Source organism: Babylonia areolata, chromosome 23, assembly GCF_041734735.1.
Source record: "Babylonia areolata isolate BAREFJ2019XMU chromosome 23, ASM4173473v1, whole genome shotgun sequence".
NCBI classification, from domain to species: domain Eukaryota; kingdom Metazoa; phylum Mollusca; class Gastropoda; order Neogastropoda; family Buccinidae; genus Babylonia; species Babylonia areolata.
This window is the reverse complement of record NC_134898.1, coordinates 37,814,834-37,838,850: the sequence shown is the minus strand read 5'-3', so window position 1 is coordinate 37,838,850 and position 24,017 is coordinate 37,814,834. Positions and strand designations below refer to the sequence as shown.

Sequence of the window (24,017 nt, the reverse complement as noted above, 5' to 3'; positions counted from 1 at the left end):
GCAGAAAATCATGGCGATGACGCTGAGGTCGTTCGTGTCTGCTGCAAAAACACTTTCGTTGCAGCGACTCCATGGCAATAAAACGGCTTTGATTGCTGCAAGAAGTGTCCATTTTAGCTACGTTCCAGATTCACCGGATCCAAATCATGGTAATGAGTTTGATCACACTTCGATATGATGTTCATTATTCCAAGTTGAACATTGCAATGACAAGCTTGCTTTCAGTTTGACAACAGTCACATGTAGGTTGCAGATAGTCGATATTCCGCTGACTTTGCAATACGCACGTACTCCTTTGTAATGTGGGGGAGGGGGGGGGGAGAGATCCAGTCTCTAAAGCTGCCCTTGTCAAGAGTTTATAACAAAGCTGACAAATTAAGAATGTAAGAAATAACCAGGTATATGAATACATATTTTCATCTCCATAGTCCACATAGACATTTACTTTAGTTTGTATAAGTACATCAAAATTAATCTGACTTGTAAGCAACTACATTGTGTCACAATGAACACTGTATTGCAAACAAAGGTGTGTGTGTGTATGTGTGTGTTTCAAGTGTATTTTTATAACCACCATGTCTTTCTACAAGTTACTATAGTATTGTGTAGTGTAGACACTGTTAAGGGCAGGGAATGGATGCAGGAAAGCACATCATTGCTAATTTATCCTCTAAAAAAAAAAAAAAAAAGAAAAAAAGTGTCATCTACTCCCCTCCTCTCCCTGCCCCCCCCCCCCCTCCTCCCCACTCCCCACCAAACCCCCCTCTCTGCCCCTCCTCACTCTCACCCTCTCTCTCAGTGAGTCCCTTTCTCACACTCGTTAGTATGTTCATTTGTGATGTAGTCATGCACCTGCAGTGAAAGGTTTCTTACAGTTTGAATGTAACAGTCACATTTACTGTACTTGTAGAAGTCTACTGCATGTCGATGTCTCACTAAGATTGCTCAGTCTCTCTCTGTCTGTCTGTCTCTCTCTTATTTCATTCCACATCTTTTCTCTCGCATGCACACAAATGTACGCGCACGCGCGCACACACACACACACACACACACTCGTGCTCATGCTCATGCTCATGCTCATTATTAATTGAATCAAATTCACTGTTGCAGGAGAGACCACTCGAATGAACCTTTTCCAGTCAATCACAAGTGCCTTGGATATTACTTTGGAAAAGGATCCCACTGCTGGTAGAACTCATTTCTGAATACTACTGCTAGTGCTACTACTGATAATAAAGATAATGATAAATGATGATAACACTCGGAAACCCTGAAGCTGTTGGAATTATGGAAATACTTTATTTCTCAACATGATTTGATCAGCATGATTTGATCAGCATCATGGGGATCATTGTAGGCAGGGAATTCACGTAAACTGGTCCCCACTTTAAATGATCTCTTTATCCTATACGGCAAACAAGCTGAAGCAGTCAGTGGTGTCTGTCTTAAGTTTTTATCAGAACAGGCATTGTAAGTATTGAACTTGAAGTGACTCAGCAGAAGTATGAGGTATCTTCTGATGGCTTGACATGTTTTAGAAACTTATGCTGGACTGATGACTCATGACTTGAACAAAACAGAATTATCTAGGGCAGGGCAGCTGCTGTGTTCGAGGAGAGGCCACAAAGCAGCATGTATGGTTGTGGAGTGTTGGCCAAGTGGTAACACATCCGCCTTAGTTGCGAGAGAATCTGAGCGCATGGAAATGAAACCAGGTATTCCAGTACTCACTGTTATTTCATCCTACTCCACTAGACCTTGAGTGGTGGTCTGGACACTTGTCATTTGGAAGAGACAATAAATCAATGGCCTGTGTGTAGCATGCACTTAGTACATGTGCAAGCAATAAGCATGTATAACTATAAGAACCCACAACAACGAAAGGGATGTCCATGGAAAAATTCTATAGAAAATCTACTTTGATTGGAAAACAAACACACACACACACAGACAAGTACACAAAACAAAATCAAAACACAGAAAGGGTAGTGCAGACCTGTAGAGACATGCAGCCCAAATTTCACACAGAAGAAATATGTTGTGACAAAGAGTAATAAGATAAAATTATACAAAACACAATACAAATGAAACAAAACTGAACATGAATGACAGGGAAGAAAAGGGGGCACCAAAACATGATCATTGCTTTACAATTATAATGAAATTGTATCCACTGCATACCTGTGCTTCAATTATGATAGCATATTAATTGTAGTAACATTTACTAACAATATAGGGTGTCATGATCTGAAATCATTTTTTTATAATCTTTTTCTTCTCTGCGTTTATGGGCTGCAACTCCCATGTTGACTCTGTCTTATGTACAAGTGGGCTTTTACAAATATGACTGTTTTTACTCTTCCAAAGGCAGCAATACTCTGTTTTCAGGGGTGACCTTCTTATAATAAAGCTGAAGCTTCTTTATCCAGTGTTGTTAACCTAAGTTATATACATATGACATAAATTTTCTTTTTCTTTTTTCCTTTTTTTTTCTTTTAACTTTGATTATAGGTCTGAATTAGTGTTGTTATTTACTGTGAACAATTATAAATCCAGTGTTGTATTTTCTTTCAGTCATCTTCGGTGAAGATGTTGCTTTTGGTGGAGTGTTTCGTTGTACTGTTGGACTGAGGGATAAGTTTGGTAAGTAGATTGGAAGTGTGTGTGTGCATGATTTTTCTGTTTTCCTCATTTTCACTTTGATACATATCTGCAAAGATGCACACTCACTCAGCCCATGCAAAATTAGCTGCCATAACAATAAATTGAGGAAGGGGGAGGAGGGTTGCAAATACATGTGTATGTGCCCGAGTGTGTGCTAGCAAGTGTCTTCTTCTTCCCCTTCAGCATTGTGAAGAGTCTCTGGGGCATTGCACAGAGCTGTTCACCAGATTTCTCCAGGTCTGTCAGTTGTGTGTCAAAGCCTTGGTCTCTGCAGTCTGCAAATGGTTCTCCTGTTCATTCTGCAAGTGTGCTGTGTGTGTATTTGTGCGTGTGGAAAGCAGGGAGGTAGGATGGGGGACAGCATGTTCAATTATGTCTTCATGTTTGTATTTTGTGTTGTTATGTGCTCGCAAGGATATTTTCCTTATTGTATGAGAATATATTATAATGAAGTCTGATGTCAGAAACACCAGATTGTGAATGAATAAACAGAATGTTGTTTATAGCAAAACGGTCAATCTCTGAATTTAGGTATTGCAGGTGAAAAAACATATTGGCCTTAACTATGAATCAGAGCTCAATCTACGTAACTGTGATCAATATATGCCAGGCACACAAGAAGCTGAAGTGGTAATATGAATATCCAACATGCACATATATCGTACTTGCATTTTTGTTAGTATAGTGATTAGTAATTTAGTAATAGTGCCTGTGGAGAGGGAGAGAAGGAGTGAGAGAGATTGAGAGAGTGTCGGTGGGCTTTTCTCTTTCAGACTACCATCATCGTGTGTGAAACCATCATGTTTGATATGTTGCATGGTCTGGAAAATGTTGGAGCATGCCATTGGGAAGAAGACAGATAAAAAAATTTTAAAAATTAAAAAAAGAATTTTTTAAGATATGTGTGTGCTGTGTGTCGAACAGGAGCTGACCGCGTGTTCAACAGCCCCCTCAGCGAACAGGGCATTGTGTCCTTCGGGATCGGCATGGCTGTCGCTGGTTCCACTGCCATCGCAGAGATACAGTTTGCCGACTACATCTTCCCTGCCTTTGACCAGGTCAGCTGCATGCCCGTTTAGTAATAGGGTCAGCGTGTAGAGGGGTGGTGTTGGCCTAGTGGCAACACGTCTGCCTAGGAAGTGAGAGAATTATGAGTATGTGGGTTTGAATCCGACACTTGCCAGAATTTTCCTTCATTCTCTCCGCTAGACCTTTGAGTGTTGGTAGTCTTGATGGTAGTGGTTCGGATGTGATGAGAAACTGAGGTCCCATGTGTAGGATACGCCTAGCGCACATAAATTAATCCACAGCAACAAAACAGGTGGCGTTGTTTTTGTATGTATGTGTGGAGGGGGAGAGAGGGGGGGGAGGGGGGGGGGGCTTATTTTGTATGTTTTATTTGGGGGGGGCTGGGACTTTTTTATTCAACAAAAGAGTTCTGTTTTTTTCCAAAACTTTTGGTAAAAACCCACTCTCATATATGTGCATGTTTTTTTTGTTTGTTTGTTTTTTTTTGTTTTTTTTTTTGACTGAAGCCTGATTGAATGACAAAAAATGAATGTTGAGCACCTAAAGGTAGCTCTCAGTCGGCTTAACTCTCTCCGGATGAAGGAATGCTCACGCATTCCTACACAAAACGTATTCGGATTCGGACGAAGGAATGGAATAGCATTCTCCGAAAGTAAAATTCCATCACGCGCTGTGAGGCAGAGGCATCTCCTAGGTTTTTAATTGTATGAGTATGACCTACTTGTATACTGATATTTTTTTTATGTACTTTTTTGTCATTGTTTTTGTTTTTTTTTTTATATATTCTATAGGATCAGTATTGATAGTGTTTTCAACCTTGACAGACTCTCTGTGGTCGGCTGGAGTATAACTACATAGACTCTCTGTGGTCAGCTGGAGTATAACTACATAGACTCTCTGTGGTTGGCTGGAGTATAGCTACACAGACTCTCTGTGGTCGGCTGGAGTATAACTACATAGACTCTCTGTGGTCGGCTGGAGTATAACTACACAGACTCTCTGCGGTCAGCTGGAGTATAACTACACAGACTCTGTGTGGTCAGCTGGAGTATAGCAACACAGACTCTGCGGTCAGCTGGAGTATAATTACATAGACTCTGTGGTCGGCTGGAGTATAACTACACAGACTCTCTGTGGTCAGCTGGAGTATAACTACACAGACTCTCTGTGGTCAGCTGGAGTATAACTACACAGACTCTGTGTGGTCAGCTGGAGTATAACTACACAGACTCTCTGTGGTCAGCTGGAGTATAACTACATAGACTCTGTGTGGTAAGCTGGAGTATAGCTACACAGTCTCTGTGGTTGGCTGGAGTATAACTACGCAGACTCTCTGTGGTCAGCTAGAGTATAACTACGCAGACTCTCTGTGGTTAGCTGGAGTATAACTGCACAGACTCTCTGTGGTCAGCTGGAGCATAACTTCACAGACTCTCTGTGGTTGGCTGGAGTATAACTACACAGACTTGGTGTGGTCAGCTGGAGTATAACTACACAGACTGTGTGTGGTCAGCTGGAGTATAACTACACATACTCTCTGTGGTCAGCTGGAGTATAACTACACAGACTGTTTGTGGTCAGCTGGAGTATAACTTCACAGACTCTGTGTGGTCAGCGGGAGTATAATTACATAGACTCTCTGTGGTCGGCTGGAGTATAACTACACAGACTCTGTGTGGTCAGCTGGAGTATAGCTACACAGAGTCTCTGTGGTCGGCTGGAGTATAACTACACAGATTCTCTGTGGTCAGCTGGAATATAACTACACAGACTCTCTATGATCAGCTGGAGTATAACTACATAGATTCTCTGTGGTCAGCTTGAGTATAACTACATAGGTTCTCTGTGGTCAGCTGGAGTATAACTACACAGACTCTCTAAGGTCAGATGGAGTATAACTACACAGACTCTCTGTGGTTGGCTGGAGTATAACTACACAGACTCTCCGCGGTCAGCTGGAGTATAATTACATAGACTCTGTGGTCGGCTGGAGTATAACTACACAGACTCTCTTTGGTCAGCTGGAGTATAACTACATAGACTCTCTGTGGTCGGCTGGAGTATAACTGCATGCAGTATAACTATAAGCAACAATGATGAAATGAACAAATAGCTTCCTGTTTGGCAAAAAAACCGTTTGGTAGCAATAGTGTCCTGGTGTCTCCAGATCCAAATTAAAGCAGCCATCTTCTGCTTTGTCTGTGTGTGAGTTAACTCACTCCAGACGACTAGTTCTCTCCCTTGCTTTTCCTTACATATGACCCATTTGTTAGGGTTAGGGAAAAAATCACAAAAAATACAAAACATAAAAGTAACTTAATGAAACTCACTGTACTTGACCTACTGACCCCTCTCCTCATGTCGTGTGAACATCAAACCCCCTCCCTCTTCACTGCTGTCAGAAGCTGAATCACTATCAGTACCTACTTGCTGGTAGCCTTCTTCACTGCAGATACTTTATTCAGCGTCTCCATCATCCTCGTCGATACCAAAACCTTTTGTTTGAAGCATTTCAGTTACTTCAGCAGTGGTAAAAGCCGCTGTCATGATCTAGTTTGCTCCAAAAATTTCCACTTGTATCGCATGCGACGCCATTTTCAATACGTATGCAGATTAGCTTGTCGTGTGGGGTCCTGAACTTGCTGGCTTGCTGTGGAGTATGTTGTTACAGAATCTCATGAAGAAACTTTCCGTTCGACCCTTGACATGTTCGCAATGCCGGGTGTAGCTGCGATTTTATGCTACCCAGAGGAAAACGTGGAAAAAATTTAATTGTCGAAACTGCTATAGCGTTCTGTCATCCAGAAGGATACCTTACATCAGGAACACTTATAGCGTTACATCGTCCGGATGAGTTAATGAGTGAGTGTGTGTTTATATACATGTATATGCACTTCACATATCCTCTTGAGGTGAGAAATGCATATGGAATTACGTGTTATTTTCCACCCCCCCTGTTTTGGGCATTTTAAACCCAAGAACATGTTTCACGCTCCTGCCGTGTGTGTTTGCTGGGAGCGTGTTGCGCCCCGCAGTGCGTGGGTTGCGCCCCCTTAAGTAGAGGCCTTTTTACAAGAGTGCATCAGAGTGGGGGTCTGGGTTTTGTGTGATGTATTTAGGTTGCCTGAGTATGGATTAGTTATTGTGTGTGTGTGTATGTGTGTGTGTGTAAATGATGTGAAGAATAAATAACTTATATGATTAGTAAACATGAAATAAGTTTAAGATATGTTGTTACATAAAACTTACATCAATTTAAGTGAAACCATTACAGTGGAGTAGTAATGAAATTAGTAGATCATGTATCAGTGCACATTCATCACACACTCATGCACACACACATATAAATGATATATATGCAAAAGCATCTATGAAATGAAAAAAAAAGTATTTTAAAGCATTAGAGCTGTCTCAAATTTCATGCCTGTGTATTTCAGATGATGATCAGTATAAAGCCTTAAGGGCGACTGTTGCACACAGTGGACGAGGAAGACCACCATCAGCACCCAAGGTTCCATCCAACAACAAACTCTTGATGCAGTTAAATATGTTAAAGCATCAAGAAAACAAAACCTGGGGGGAAATGGAACATTTTCTACACAAATTGTTCCCAGAGTGTACCTTTCCACGTGTGGTGTCAATAGTTAAGGAATTCAGCAAGTCTGAAACGATCAGTGGTGCTGAATGTTTTTTACAAGAAAGGAAAGATTCATGCATCTTCCCTGGCCCCTCCTGTCAGAAGTTTGGAATTACACGTGCAGATCTTTTGAAAGGAACTGTAGAGGACTGTGAGTCTTTACTCAGTTGTCCTATTGGTCTTGTGTCTGAAGTATGTCACTTAGCTAGGATATTGAGGATAAAGGATGCAACATTGCATAAATGACACCTGGTCAGAGATTTGCCACCAACCCAACAGCTCAAATTAAAACTGGGGAGGCTCAGAGCAGATGAGGCTCGCCTGCGTAAAAACAGAAGTAAACCAGGGGGAGAGAGTGCACTTCAAGATTTTTTAGAACTTCCTTTTGAAAGTGCAGAGGTCATCAGAGACAGCAGGAAGAAGCAAAAAACTGTCAAACAGCTACCTCCTACTTCAGACCCAGAGCCAGCATGCAGCAAAGAAAAAAATGAGGACATTATCACACAGGAACTAAGAACAACGACAGAGGAGGTGTCATTTCTTAAAGCAAAACTGAGTGAAAAAGAAAGGGAACTGCAAATCAAGGATGCTGAAATGACTGGACTTCTGTTATGTCAAATATGCACATTTACAATTACTCTGGTGATATCTGACAGCATAGTATCATCATGATTGTAAAAAACTTGCTCATTTGTTACTAAAAACCATATACTTTGTGACTGTTTTCATTGTTATTTGCATTTCTGATAGCATAAAGTCTTCCAAAAAAACTGTATTCTACATGCTTTTCTGAACATGCACATATCTGAAATGTTTTTGTAGCATGAAAACTTTCTGAGATATCAGCATTATAAGTCAGCATGTTATCACTGTGAAATCAGGCCATTCGACACTTGACAAAACTGAATATTTTGCTATTTTGAAGGCACTGTCTCTCTCTAAGCATGTTCTTGAGTAGGCCAGAAAAAATTCAGCATAAACTAGGTATTGGTGGAACCAAGTACAGCAAAGAACAATGTGGTAAGTCTTCATCTTAAAATTTTATGACAGTCTAAAAATAGCAATTTGTTAAATCTGTCAAAACGCGTCATTTTTGCACATTTTTAGACGCCGTTTTCTTAAAAACTACTGGGTATAATGCAATGAAAATTTGCATGTGAACTTAGTTTTTTATGTTCTTTCCAATGGTGTAATTAGTTTTTAGATATGTTGAATTTCAAAATTTAAGTGGTCCTACCTACTGTGTGGTCAGCTGGAGTATAACTGCACAGACTCTCTGTGGTCAGCTGGAGCATAACTTCACAGACTCTCTGTGGTTGGCTGGAGTATAACTACACAGACTCGGTGTGGTCAGCTGGAGTATAACTACACAGACTCTGTGTGGTCAGCTGGAGTATAACTACACAGACTCTCTGTGGTCAGCTGGAGTATAACTACACAGACTCTCTGTGGTCAGCTGGAGTATAACTACACAGACTCTCTGTGGTCGGCTGGAGTATAACTACACAGACTCTCTGTGGTCAGCTGGAGTATAACTACACAGACTCTGGTCAGCTGGAGTATAACTACATAGATTCTCTGTGGTTAGCTTGAGTATAACTACACAGACTCTCTGTGGTCAGCTGGAGTATAACTACACAGACTCTCTTTGGTCAGCTGGAGTATAACTACACAGACTCTCTTTGGTCAGCTGGAGTATAACTGCACAGACTCTCTGTGGTCAGCTGGAGTATAACTACACAGACTCTCTTTGGTCAGCTGGAGTATAACTACACAGACTCTCTTTGGTCAGCTGGAGTATAACTACATAGACTCTCTGTGGTCGGCTGGAGTATAACTGCATGCAGTATAACTATAAGCAACAATGATGAAATGAACAAATAGCTTCCTGTTTGGCCAAAAAACGTTTGGTAGCCATAGTGTCCTGGTGTCTCCAGATCCAAATTAAAGCAGCCATCTTCTGCTTTGTGTGTGTGTGAGTTAACTCACTCCAGACAACTAGTTCTCTCCCTTGCTTTTCCTTACATATGACCCATTTGTTAGGGTTAGGGAAAAAATCACAAAACATAAAAGTAACTTAATGAAACTCACTGTACTTGACCTACTGACCCCTCTCCTCATGTCGTGTGAACATCAAACCCCCTCCCTCTTCACTGCTGTCAGAAGCTGAATCACTATCAGTACCTACTTGCTGGTAGCTTTCTTCACTGCAGATACTTTATTCAGCGTCTCCATCATCCTCGTCGATATCAAAACCTTTTGTTTGAAGCATTTCAATTACTTCAGCAGTGGTAAAAGCCGCTGTCATGATCTAGTTTGCTCCAAAAATTTCCACTTGTATCGCATGCGACGCCATTTTCAATACGTATGCAGATTAGCTTGTCGTGTGGGGTCCTGAACTCACTGGCTCGCTGTGGAGTATGTTGTTACAGAATCTCATGAAGAAACTTTCCGTTCGACCCTTGACATGTTCGCAATGCCGGGTGTAGCTGCGATTTTTATGCTACCCCATGAGGAAAACGTGGAAAAAATTTTAATTGTCGAAACTGCTATAGCGTTCCGTCATCCAGAATGATACCTTACATCAGGAACACTATAGCGTTACATCGTCCGGAGTGAGTTAATGAGTGAGTGTGTGTTTATATACATGTATATGCACTTCCACATACTCCTCTTGCATGTGTGAGAAATGCATATGAATTTGTACCTGAGTGTGTTGAGTTTTCCCTCCCTCCCTGTGTCTCTCCAGATCCGAAACGAAGCGGCCATGTTCCGCTACCGCACGGGCAACCTGTTTGACTCGGGAGCGCTGACCATTCGCGCCCCCTGCAGTGCTGTGGGTCATGGCGCCCTCTACCACTCACAGAGCGTGGAGGCCTTCTTTGCACACATGCCAGGCATCAAGGTGGGTGTGTGGTGTGTGTGTGTGTGTGGATGTGTGCACATGTGTGTGTGTGTGCGTTCATGTGTGTGTGTGTATGTGTGCGCGCATGTGTGTGTGTTTGTGTATGTGTGTGCACACTTGTGAATGAGTGTGTTTGTGCCTGCTTGTGTGCGTATCTATTAACCCTTTGAGCCCTGAGTTCCTGAGCAATTTTAACCCTTCTGCCTGAGCTCCTGAGCCAAAAATGACATAATGCCTAGCCACCGGTTGAGCGGTGCGTAAACACTTGTGTCGTGTTTTGCTATTGGTTGACTTATATTGAAATTGATCTTTTTCATCCAAAGCACATGCACAAAACACAGTGAAAAGGTGCGGCCATGTTGGTACTATGTTCGCTGACGTCAGAATATTATGGTTTTTCTGATTGGCTCTTCAATATGTGTGTGTGTGTGTGTGTGTGTGCGTGTGTGGACCAGTTTGAAGTGAACAAGTCCACTGTTTTGTTTTGATAAATTTTTTTTTTTTAATCTTTATTTGGCGCTGGGGAGTGCCTTTCACACAGAAACTTGTCAGTGAAAGAGCTGATGATGATAATGATTTTGTAACTTGGCGGTGAAAGAGATGATGATGATAATGATGTGCGTAACTTGGCGATGAAAGAGATGATGATGACAATGATGTGTGTAACTTGGTGGTGAAAGAGATGATGATGATAATGATGTGTGTAACTTGGCGGTGAAAGAGATGATGATGATAATGATTTTGTGACTTGGTGGTGAAAGAGATGATGATGATAATGATGTGTGTAACTTGGTGATGAAAGAGATGATGATGATAATGATGTGTGTAACTTGGCGATGAAAGAGATGATGATGATAATGATGTGTGTAACTTGGCAGTGAAAGAGATGATGATATGTTGAAGCGTGTAACTTGGTGATGAAAGAGATGATGATGACAATGATGTGTGTAACTTGGCGATGAAAGAGATGATGATGATAATGATGTGTGTAACTTGGCGATGAAAGAGATGATGATGACAATGATGTGTGTAACTTGGCGACGAAAGAGATGATGATGATAATGATGTGTGTAACTTGGCGACGAAAGAGATGATGATGATAATGATGTGTGTAACTTGGCGATGAAAGAGATGATGATGATAATGAAGTGTGTCCGCTACAGGTGGTGATCCCTCGAGGCCCCATCCAGGCCAAGGGACTGCTGCTGAGCTGCGTGCGGGACCCGAACCCCTGCGTGTTCTTAGAACCCAAGATCCTGTACCGGGCAGCCATTGAGGATGTGCCTGCCGGGGACTACGAGCTCCCTCTGTCCTCAGCACATGTCCTGCTGGAGGGTGGGTATCTGGAAAAAAAAAAAGTGGAGTGTTGGACCAGTGGTAATTTGTCCGCTGAGGATGCTAGGGAGTATGAGTACAGGGGTTTGAATCCCATGCTCGCCAGTATTTTCTTCCTCTCTGCTGCGATGTGATCTCACAATGGTTTGTGAGGTAGATAGGGATGTGATCTCATGTTTGTGAGACAGGTAGCGATGTGATCTCACAATGGTCTGTGAGATTAGTAGCGATGTGATCTCACAATGGTTTATGAGGCAGGTTGTCACGTGGTCTTACAATGATCTGTGAAACAGGTAGCGATGTGATCTCATGATGGTCTGTGAGGTAGGTAGCAACGTCATGTTATGGTTTTTGAGGGAAGTAGCGATGTGATCTCATGATGGTTTGTGAGACAGATAGTGACGTTATGTCATGATGGTTTATGAAATAGGTAGCGATGTCATCTCATGATGGTTTGTGAGACAGGTAGAGATGTGATCTCATGATGGTTTGTGAGACAGGTAGAGATGTGATCTCATGGTGGTTTGTGAGGCAGGTAGTGACGTTATGTCATGATGGTTTATGAGACAGGTAGAGATGTGATCTCATGATGGTTTGTGAGACAGGTAGAGATGTGATCTCATGATGGTTTATGAGACAGGTAGCGATGTGATCTCATGATGGTTTGTGAGACAGATAGTGGTGTGATCTCATAATGGTTTGTGAGACAGGTAGCGATGTGATCTCATGATGGTTTGTGAGACAGATAGTGGTGTGATCTCATGATGGTTTGTGAGACAAATAGCGATGCGATCTCACAATGGTTTATAAGACAAGTAGTGATGTGATCTTCTCATGGGTTCTGAGACAGGTAGCGATGTGATCTCATAATAGTTTGAGACAGACAGCGATATGATCCCACGATGGTTTATGAGACAGATAGCGATGTGATCTCAAGATGGTTCATGATACAGGTAGCGATGCAATCTCATGATGTTTGGTGAGGCAGGTAGTGATGTGATCTCACATTGGTTTATGAGACCGGTAGCAATTTGATATGACGGTTAATGAGACAGATAGCAATGTGATCTCATGATGGTCTATGAAATAGATAACGATGCAATCTCAGGATGGTTTATGAGACAGATAACAATGTGATCTCATGATGGTTTTGAAGCAGGTAGCGATATGCTCTCACGATGGTTTATGAGGCAGGTAACGATGTTTTATGGGGCAGGTAGCAATGTGATCTCGAGATAGTTTGTGAGACAGGTAGCAGTGTGATCTCACGATGGTTTATGAAACAGCAGTGCAATCTCATCATGGTTTATGAGACAGATGACGACATGATCTCACAATGGTCTGTGAGGCAGGTAAAACATGATCTCGTTATGGTTTATGAGGCAGGTAGCGATGTGATCTCAATATGTTTTATGAGACAGACAGCTATGTGATATCACGATGGTTTGTGAGACAGATAGTGATGTGATCACATGATGATTTGTGAGACAGTGACGTGATCTCATGATGGTTTGTGAGGCAGATAGCGACATGATCTCGTTACGGTCTGTGAGGCAGGTAGCGATGTGACGCTGATCGGCTGGGGCACACAGGTGCATGTGCTGCGCGAGGTGGCGGAGATGGCACAGGACAAGTTCAACGTGTCGTGTGAGCTGATCGACCTGCAGACCATCCTGCCCTGGGACAAGGACACTGTGCTCAACGTACGTGTTTTTGTGTTTATGATGGCAGTAGGCAGGGGCTGGTGATGTCTGTTTGTGCATGTTACATGCGCACATGCGCGCACACACATTCAGAGGCGTGATGCGGAGAAACACAAGCAGATACAGACAGGCACAGATAGACACACATGCCCACAGACATGCATACATACATACATACACACACACAACACACATATGCTCCACACGCGCGCACACACACACACACACACACATGCTCACACACACACACACACACACACACATGCTCTCATTCACACACACATACACACACACACAGGCATGCAGAGAACACAAAGAGAAACAGACAGATACAAACAAGCACAGAGAGACACATGTGCATGTGCACACACACACACACACACACACACACACACACACAGGCATGCAGAGAACACAAAGAGAAACAGACAGATACAAACAAGCACAGAGAGACACATGTGCATGTGCACACACACACACACACACACACACACACACACACAGAGGCATGCAGAGAACACAAAGAGAAACAGACAGATACAAACAAGCACAGAGAGACACCTGTGCATGTGCACACACACACACACACACACACACACACACACAGGCATGCAGAGAACACAAAGAGAAACAGACAGATACAAACAAGCACAGAGAGACACATGTGCATGTGCACACACACACACACACACACACACACACACACATGCACACCCAGAGGCATTCAGAGAAATAGAAAGATACAAACAGGTTCAGACAGACATGCACACATGGACATGCACACACACACACATGGGCACACATACACACGCACACACATAGAGGCATGCAGAAAAACACATACATACTCCCCCCCCCCCCCCTACTTCGCCCCCACCCACCCCCCCTACACACACACACAGATATGCACACACCATGATCAATATAGGGTTCTTGTGGCAGGCACACTAACCTATATATTTTCTCTCTCTCACACAAACACTCACACACATACACAGAGCACACACACACAGATACGCTCACGTGCACACACACACACACACACCAAACGCACACGCACACGCACACGCACACACACACACACATTAACTCCCAACACATCATGAACATCATTTGACAGCAGCAATGATGCACACACACACACATACATACATAATAAAAAAAAAAACAGCACATATTCACAAAGACAGTGGTAAAGTCCTATGGAAGTGCTGGAAGCAGGTCTTTTCAATTTATGGTTTGTTGCGTCTGTGTTGCAGTCAGCTGCCAAGACAGGTCGTGTCTTGATTTCCCATGAGGCTCCACACACCATGGGATTCGCTGCGGAGATTGCCACCTGCATACAGGTGAGAGAACTCTGAAATGTTTTATTGATGGAGACCTTCTGACCCATTACAATGTGAAGCGTCTGTCATGCATACTTTTGTTGTTGTTTTTTTTGGCTCCCACATCATCTGCACGGTTTCAGTGGCATTATCCCCACACTGCTCATTCCAAGTCCCCCATACACAGCCACACCCGGGTTCCTCTGTCACAGTTCCAGTGCCGGCATTCCACCCCTATGAACTGCTGTTAGGTCGCCAGGAGGCCACACACCAAAGGAGACCCTGCACTGCTGCTGAGTCACTTTGGTGATGTTCGGTACTGCCCATTCTGATTTAGCGTACTTTTTTTTCTTTTTTTTTTTTGCTGCCCCATCATCTGCACCATTTCAGTGGCATTACTCCCATGCCACTCATATAAATTCCTCTATACACGGCCACACCCGGGTTCGTCCGTCACAGTTCCTGCGTCTGCAGTCCGCTGGGGACCATTGATGTGCCAGGAGGCCACACACCAGTGGAGACCCTGCACTGCTGCTGAGTCACTTCAGTGGTGTTCAGTGGTGCCTGTTCTGATTTAATGTACTTAGGACACCACCTACTAAGCCCCTGCTAACGACAATAATGGCTTAGTCACGGAGCCAGACTGTGTGAGCGTCCCTCCTGATTTAGCGTATGTAATACACCACCTACTAAACCCCTACTGATGATAATAATGGCTTAGTCATGGAGCCAGACTGAGTGAGCGTCTCTCCCAGAGTGGAGACTGCCATCACGTCCCTCCAGTGACAGTCCCCCATGAATCCGCCAACACTGAAGACCTTGACAAGATTCACTCTAAGCATGGAAGTTGCGGGGTATTGAAACTGAGGTCACCATAGAGCAGGGCATGAAATGCCACATAGTTTGGGGATTTTCTTTATATTGATGATGGAGAAGAAGGAGGATGACTTTAATGATGATGATGACGATACTGCTATGAAGGTCCATCTAGGTTTGGGACTACCTGACAAGGCAGTACTCTGCTCTTCCTGTCATGATGATATCCCAGGCTAGAGACATACAGACACTTGCAGTGTTGGTCAGGAAATTAGAGCAACACACCCAAAGACCCGTCCTCCCAACCGTCAGTCCGTGACTCTAACCACTTCACCATGGCAGCTGGTCTGTCATGCATACATTGTCATACAAACATGCTTGTGCATTCTTTCTCACTCAAATGCACGTGCATGTGCACACACACACAAACACGTGCGCTCACTTGATTCAGTAGAAGCATGCACGCTAATGCACAATATATAGACTTCAAAACCAAAAAGTAAACACCTCCCATAGGGAGGAAATGAACAACTGTAACCCTGAATGTTCAGTGTTTTAAATTTAAGACATCTGAAAACTTAGGCACTGTGTGTGAACATAATAAAGCATACAGGTGAGAGAGAGAAGAGTCTCTGATGGGATAATGAATACCTGTTCACACACACTTGTATGCATGTTTGTGTTCAAAAGAAAATGAAACAGAACGAAGTTTTATTTCACCAGGGTAGTGAGGTAAGCAAAGGGACAAGCTTTTTGCCACATAGCTTTAGAGTTTGAGTATGTGCGTAAGCTCATGCTTGTGGTTGTTTGTTTGTATATGCTTGCATGCTTACTGTGCGGTGTGTGTATGAATGCAACTGAGCAAAGCAACAAACCAACACTTTCTCTGTTCACATTGCGGTAACTCCTGGTCTTCTTCTCTTCTTCTTCTGCATTCATGGGCTGCAACTCCCACATTCACTTGTATGTACATGACTGGGCTTTTATGTGTATGACCATTTTTTACCCCGCCATGTAGGCAGCCATACTCCACTTTCAGGGATGTGCATGCTGGGTATGTTCTTGTTTCCATAACCCACCGAACGTTGACATGGATTACAGGATCTTTAACATGCGTATTTGATCTTCTGCTTGCGTATACAGACGAAGGGGGTTCAGGCACTAGCAGGTGTGCATAAATGTTGACCTGGGAGATCAGAAAAATCCCCACCCTTTACCCACCAGACGCCATCACCGAGATTCAAACTCGGGACCCTCAGATTGAAAGTCCAATGCTTTAACCACACGGCTATTGCGCCCATCAACTCCTGGTCTGATTTCAGTGTAAGTGTTTGTACACACATGCATGCAGCTGAGCAAAGCGACAAACCAGCATTCACTCTGTTCACATTGCAAGTGACTCTTGGTCTGATTCCAGAGTGAGTGAGTGTACACGCATGCATGCATGTATATGTGTACTATGAATGCAACTGAGCAAAGCAACAAACCAACCCTGGTTCTGTTGACATTGAAGTAACTCCTGTTCTGCTTTCAGAGTGAGTGAGTGTACGTGTGTTTGTGTATATGAATGCACTGAACATAGCACCAACCAGTCTTTACTCTATTATCATCATCGTAACTCCTGGTCTGATACCAGAGTGAATGAGTGTACACGCATGCATGCATGTGTGTGTGTGAACTAGGAATTCAACTGAGCAAAGTGACAAACCAAACCTCACTCTGTTCACGTTGCAAAGTGATTCCTGGTCTGATTTCAGTGGAAGCAATTGTAAACACATGCATGCATATGTGTGTGCATGAATGAATGCAACTGAGCACAGCAACATGCATGTACGTGTGTTTATGAATGCATTGAACAAAGCACAAACTAACCTTCACTCTTATCATCATCAACGTAACTCCTGGTCTTATTTCAGGGTGAGTGGGTGTACACGCATGCATGCATGTAAGTGTGTGTACTATGAATGCAGCTGAGCAAAGCGACAAACCAAACCTCATTCTGTTCACGTTGCAAAGTGACCCCTGGTCTGATTTCAGAGCGAGTGTTTCCTCAACCTGGAAGCCCCCATAGAGAGGGTGTGTGGCTACGACACCCCCTTCCCCCACGTCTTCGAGCCCTTCTACATGCCGGACAAGTGGCGGTGCCTTACCGCCATCAAGAAACTCGTCAACTTCTGATTGGCCGGGGCACCTGAAAGGACGGGTCTTGTTTAATTGTGCACCACTGGCAGATGAACGACACTGGTTTTGCTGTGTCTAGGAGATTTGTTTGCGTTTTGAAGTGGGTTTGTTAGTGAGGGTGGATGTGTTTGACAGTGTGTGGTATTGAGTGATCATGTCTGCTTTTTATTGGGGGGATGACCATGTGTGAGGATGTGCAGCTGTTTCCCCCATTGGGACAAATGTTGTATGCTGGGTTGTTTGTAGAGGTTTGTCATTCACTTTTGTTGAAATCATCTAGTAAGGTGTTAAGGGCCAGAAGATTGTGTTTGTTTGTTTTTGTTTTGTTTTTTGTTGATTTGTTTCATTCAGGAAAACATTTTCCATATTTAACATCTTGAGAAATCTGAGTAGTCCACTATAGTGTTCTGTTCCTTTTGTTTTCGCTTTGGGCTTGAGTCTGCATTTTTAGAACAATAAGGGGTGTGTATTCATAAAGGAAAGCTAGTGAACATAGAATGTATATTTAATGAGAAAATCTTTATGTTTTCTCCTCTGCACCCTTCACCCCCACCACCCTCACTACCACTCCAGCTGCACAGGCAACGTTTAGTGGGAAACGTGTGCAAATTATTAGCATGAGACAACATAAAAAGGAAGATGGAAATTGATGTTTTAATCAACTTGAAGGTGTTTAAGTGGAGCACATTTGTTTTAAACTGGTGTTGGAAGTTTTGTGAGGAGCTGTGTGATTATGCTAGAGCATAGATATAGATTGATTTGATTTCCTCATTCTTTCTATTTTTCCAGTTGGATCATAATGATAAGTAATAATAATGATTATGTACATTTGTGTAGCACCCTTTCTAAATGATAATGATAACATGCATTTTTGTTGTGCACCCTTTCTCTCCAAGAGCTCAGGGTGCTTTACATGAAAGAAGATGTTACAAATCAAATAAACCATTTATAACCACTCTCTCTCTCTTTCTCACTCTCTCTCCCTCTCTCTCCCACTTCCTTCCCCTCTCTCCGTCGTCTCCCTACTCTCCCATTCATGCATGCAAAGTAAGTAGGGAGGCATAAATGAGTTTTATATAGTACGCAATCTTGTGCCAAGACAAATCAAAACACTTTCACACCAAATGTACACACGCAGGCATAACTCTGATTCAGAAGGACGAAAGACAATTGTCATGAATGATATGTTGATAAGATGACTGGAGAAATTGCAGGTTTAACTCATTGCGCCCTGCACCCAAACATTACTCTGATGTAAAAATTCATCACATTGAAGCGTTTTTTATGTTCCAGCATGGGCATAAACTGCAAAGAAAGGGAGCTAACTTCTACAGTAATTTCCAAATGTGTCAACACATAATGCAGAAGAAAAAAAAATTCTGCATTTTTTCTGTATTAATATTACATGGAAGCCTGCCAAGGCTGTATGCTCACCAGGGTTGAATGGGTTAAAGAAGGAAGGGAGAAGGTAGCTTTTTTTTTGAGAAAGAGAAAGGTTTTTAAGGCCTGACTTGAAAGAACTGGGTGCAGAGATTTGAGAAAACAAAAGGGGGAGCTTGTTCAAGGATTATTACACAGTGAACAATGTGCAAAGCACATGTATATGACAGTCAGTCATATCCGACCATGACCATCAGAACAGCAGAGGAGGCAACTGCTGTCCTGACTATCTGGGCTGGAATTTGATTATAGTGGAGAGTGTCTCACCCAAGTTACATCCCCGCTCTCTTGGCCAAGAGGGTTTTAGGACAGTCAGCGTTGGGATGGTTCCCACCACCAAACAGCAGAGTATCATTGTTACAAAAGTACTTGCGGTTTCATGCGACAGTAGTTTCTGTGTATGCAGCTTCATAATTCATGCTCATCTGCATCTGTTAATGTATAATGCATTTTTATTATTATGAGTTGCTCAAAGTCTGGGTAAATGGGAATGTGGATTTTTTTTTCTTCAGTAAAGCAACAAGGTAGTTGTGGAGTTGATGACACCACTTGTAGGCGTCAGGGACTGTGTTTTATGAGATCATTCCGCATGAAGCCAGTGAACTGTGTACGTTTGTATTGCGTCTTTATGTTTGTACTGCAACTCTGTACATGGAGAGAGTATGTCTCAAAATAACTAAACTACTTACGTAAAATGAAGATGGTTAATTCATTGTATGAAAATGTGAGTTATGACTTGGACTGGTTGTGTTTATGTGTTTAACTCTGCTGTTGAAACATGCAGCTGTACCTCAGTATATGCCATGTATGTTTCAAGGATTTTTTTTTCATGGTGGTGGTGGTGGTGGTGGTGGTATATATATATATATATACATATATGGATTTATTCCCCCTTTTCTTTTGGTCCCCTGTTTTCTGATGATAGGATTGAAATTTTAAACTCTTGATAAACAGGTCAGATGATTTTATTGTATTGCATTGTATTGTATTTCTCTTTTTGTCAAACAGATTTCTCTTTGTGAAATTTGGGCTTCTTTCCCCAGGGAGAGTGCGTTGCTACACTACAGCGCCACCCTTTTTTTCTGTATTTTTTCCCGCGTGCACTTTTATTTGTTTTTCCTATCGAAGTGGATTTTTCTACAGAACCCATTTGTTGTCGTGGGTTCTTTTATGTGCGCTAAGTGCATGCTGCACATGGGACCTCAGTTTATCATCTCATCCGAATGACTAGCGTCCAGACCACTACTCAAGGTCTAGTGGAGGGGGAGAAAGTACCGGTGGCTGAGCTGTGATTCGAACCAGCGTGCTCAGATTTTCTCGCCAGTGCTGAGGCTGTTTTAAAATCTATGTGGTATAAAGATTTATTATGATTCCATTTGAATACAGCCAAATATGATACTAAAGTCCTTCAATACAATAAAGTTTCTCATTCTGTTTATCAGTATTAAAGGGGTGGTTGGAATAAAGAAAAAGGAAAAAAAAAAAAAAGTTTTCCAATCATTTTTGTACTTTGTGGTGTATGGTTTTGAGGTTTGAGGTATTTTGTTTTATTAGGTCTGCTGCTGCTGAGATTTTGTACTGCTTTGTTTTCATTTGTGAACATCGTGCGAGTCATTGTGTGTATACGTGTGTTTCAGTGTTTTGTTTGTGTATTTCAGTGTATATATATGTGTGTGTCAGTGTGAGTGTTGTTTGGTTTCCCATGCCAGTAGGAATGATTCAAATCATGTGCACGATTTTTCACAGAACTTACCTTCACAATCATGCTGGGAATTTGCGAGAAATTAGTTCTCCGCCTATCTTTCTGTCTATCTGTTATTGATATGTACCTCTTTATATATCTCACTCTTTTTTTCTATTTGTTCATAATTGTTTCCCAGTATTTCTGGCATTGGTATTCCACTCCATTGTGTTTCTGTACATCCTGGCAACATTGACAGTAGGAAATGTACACTTATCAGTTTCTTAGCTTAATGCATTCTCTGTTGTTGGGGGTTTTTTTTGGGTGGGGTGGGTGGGGAGGGGGGTTAAGGTGATGTGGGTGTCTGAAGATGTCTTGTGGTACACACTCAAGTTTGGTTAACAAAACCCAGTGGTTTCTTGTAACTGGACTTCACTTAGAACTGACAAGTCGTGCACTGTAACCATCAACACGGTCATATTACTTTGCTTCAGCTGTGTCATTGTTGTGAGTTTCAGAGTCTCGAGTGTTTATCATTGTCTAAGACACTTTTTTTTTTCTTCATTTTAATATTACTATAACTTTGCTTTACATCTCTAGTCAAATTTAGTGGCAAGAAAGCTTTGAATAAATGGTGAAGGGAAATCAGTGGTCAATAGAAAATGGCTTCATGCAAGCACTGTTTTGCTGAATAAGCTCTCCTTTTCGGACTTTCAATTTTGTTGGTTTTTGCAGGATTAAAAAAAAATTCTTTCTTGTTTTTTTTTCATTCTTTTTTTTATGTGTTTACTTATTTTTGAACTGTTTCATTTTTGCTCAGAATTATTAGATTCGATTTCAGATTCTGAATCGTTCAGTGAATTACCAGAAAATTTATTTTGCTGTGGAGTGATGTTTTCATTTCTTCCTTTGCCAGGACATATCAGAAAGCATTTTAGTGTATTCACAAACTGGAAGTTACTCTTTTACACACTGATATTAATCTGCAGCAATGTTCTTTTCCACCATATGCATCACAGTGCTTTTTAAGCATTGTATGTGGCTTAATCTTTGGAGCCACATGGTTAGATTTTTTTTTTTCAAAGTGAGAGAGTGAGTCGGTTTTGGAGTTGTTGTTGTATTTCTGGGTGGGGTGGGGGTGGGGGAGTTGTTTTTTTTTCTGCAGTATTTGGGAAGCACAAAAGGCCTGATCAGTGAATTGGGTCAGTGTGTAGTTCAGGCATAATTATGCTCCATCCCAACCCTCCTTTTTCTTTCTTAACTCCTTAAGCCTTGTGTCTGAGCATTTCTCTGACTTTTGAATTTATCTAATGTTGTTTTCACGAGCCTGTACATGCGTTAACCACAAAGTAAGGGAGCTAACTTCTGCAGTATTTCTGGGTGTGTCCACTAGTAATTTTGGTGGAGAAAAAACGGGTTATTTTCTGGGGGTTTTTTTGTTTGTTTGTTTGTTTTTTTGTTGGTTTTTTTTTCAGCATCAATGTGGCATGAAAGCCATCCAAGGCTGTAAACTCCCGGTGGTTGAATGGGTTAAGAAATGAGGTGTAGCATAAAGTGGTGCAGCACCAAAAGACGTTATTGACACTACCTTGAAATTGGTACTGAAACTGAAGCTTTGTGTTGAAGGTTCACACAACAAGAGTCCTGTGTTGTTATTTTGTTAGTTTTTTTGGGGGGTGGGGGTTAAAGAATTAAAGAATGTTTTGTTGAATTAATTGACAGAGCTTGGTCTGCTGTTTTAATTGAAAGCTCCTGGCATACACCAGTTGTTTCATTTTATTCAACTGTTTGTTTATGCAGTGTACCAAATTTAATCTGTTGTGTGATATTATGCCTAGTATGAAAACAGAATCTCTTTTTTCTTTTCTTTTTTCTTTCTTTATTTTTACCTCTCACATTGATCATAATAATGCTGAATGTTATATCAGAAAAGTTTGCTGATTATTGTATGGTGATAATACAAGAGATTTCTCAGAGATTACGTTTTGTTTGTGTGTGTGTTTGTTCAGGTCTTTTACTTTTTTTCTTTGTTTGAGGGGCTTATATGTGACTGAACAGTGTAGATGATACCTGTGAACCTTTGTATACGAAGAGAAGTTTTTATTGTTGCAAAGAACATTTACTGTGTCTGTGTGTGTGTGTGTGTGTGTGTGTGTGTGTGTGTGACCCTCAGTTGTATGTCGTGTCTGGGTGCAGAAATCGAATGGTCAGAGCGTTGGATCCATGCTTGAGTTACCCGAGTTTGATTCCCGGTTTCAGTGCAGCTGCTGGGTCAAGGGTGGAGACTTTTCCAATCCTCCTGTTCACCTTATGTGCAGACCTGTGTAGTGTCAGAACCCCCTGCGTGTGTATACACATGTAGAAGGTCAGGTACACGTCAGAGATCATGTAACCCATGTCAGCGATTGGTGGGTGGTGGAAACAAGAACATACCCAGCGTGCACGCTCCACGAAGACAGAGTATGGCTGTCTGCACACATGGTGGGGTAAAACGGTCATCATGTTCCTTCCTTTGCAAAAATGAATGTGGGAGTTGCTGCCCACAAATGCAGAAAAATAAGTTTGTCATTTCAATATATGCATTTTAAACGAAAATGAGAGAATGAAGACATCAGTGTGTGTGTGTGTGTGTTAAGATGGAGAGGAGATTTAATAGTTCCCCCGCACCCACCGAACGCCCCCCACCCCTCCTCCCTCCTCCAACACACACACACTTGAGTGCATGTAAATTAACTTCAATTCACAGCTTTGCCTGGAAATAGTTCAAAGCATGTCCAAAATGACAAGAAAAGTCGACTCAATCAACCATGAACAAATATCCTAAAGGACTGTATATTAAACGTTCTCACAAAATCAAGCACGTTGAAATCAACAGACGTGTGCGCTGACCAAGTGGTTAAAGCGATGGATCCCTTGCCCAAGTTCCTGAGTTCAATCTTGGGTTCGGCGCACTAGTCAGTCAAAATGGAGATCTTCCAGTGCAACATTTGTGCAGACCTGCTGTTGCCTGAACCCCTTTTTATAATATACGCATACAGAAGATCAAACAGGCATGTTAAAGATCCTGTAATCCATGTCATCGTTCAGTGAAATACAGAAACAAGTACGTCACCAGAATGTACTCCCCGAGAAAGGAGTAGGATTGCCAACATGGCGGGGTAAAAACAAACGCATAAAAGCCTGCTCATACATACGGTGAACGTGGGAGTTGCAGTCGTCGAGCGCAGAAGAAGAAGAAAAGCAAAACTGAAAAGTCGGGTAAACTGCTACTAAACTCTGGCATTTTATGTATCATGCTTGT

General features: G+C 42.1%; 1 protein-coding gene across 1 annotated transcript; it reads left to right on the top strand.

Moving 5' to 3' along the window:
- Nucleotides 1-22,693, top strand: LOC143297747 (2-oxoisovalerate dehydrogenase subunit beta, mitochondrial-like). Its single transcript, XM_076610203.1, has 9 exons — nucleotides 1-149; nucleotides 1,111-1,188; nucleotides 2,575-2,643; nucleotides 3,589-3,722; nucleotides 10,080-10,235; nucleotides 11,399-11,570; nucleotides 13,128-13,273; nucleotides 14,533-14,619; nucleotides 17,452-22,693. Exons 1-9 carry the CDS (start codon nucleotides 11-13, stop codon nucleotides 17,590-17,592), a joined length of 1,122 nt encoding a protein of 373 aa, XP_076466318.1. The 5' UTR covers nucleotides 1-10; the 3' UTR covers nucleotides 17,593-22,693.
- Nucleotides 22,694-24,017: the final 1,324 nt, after the last annotated feature.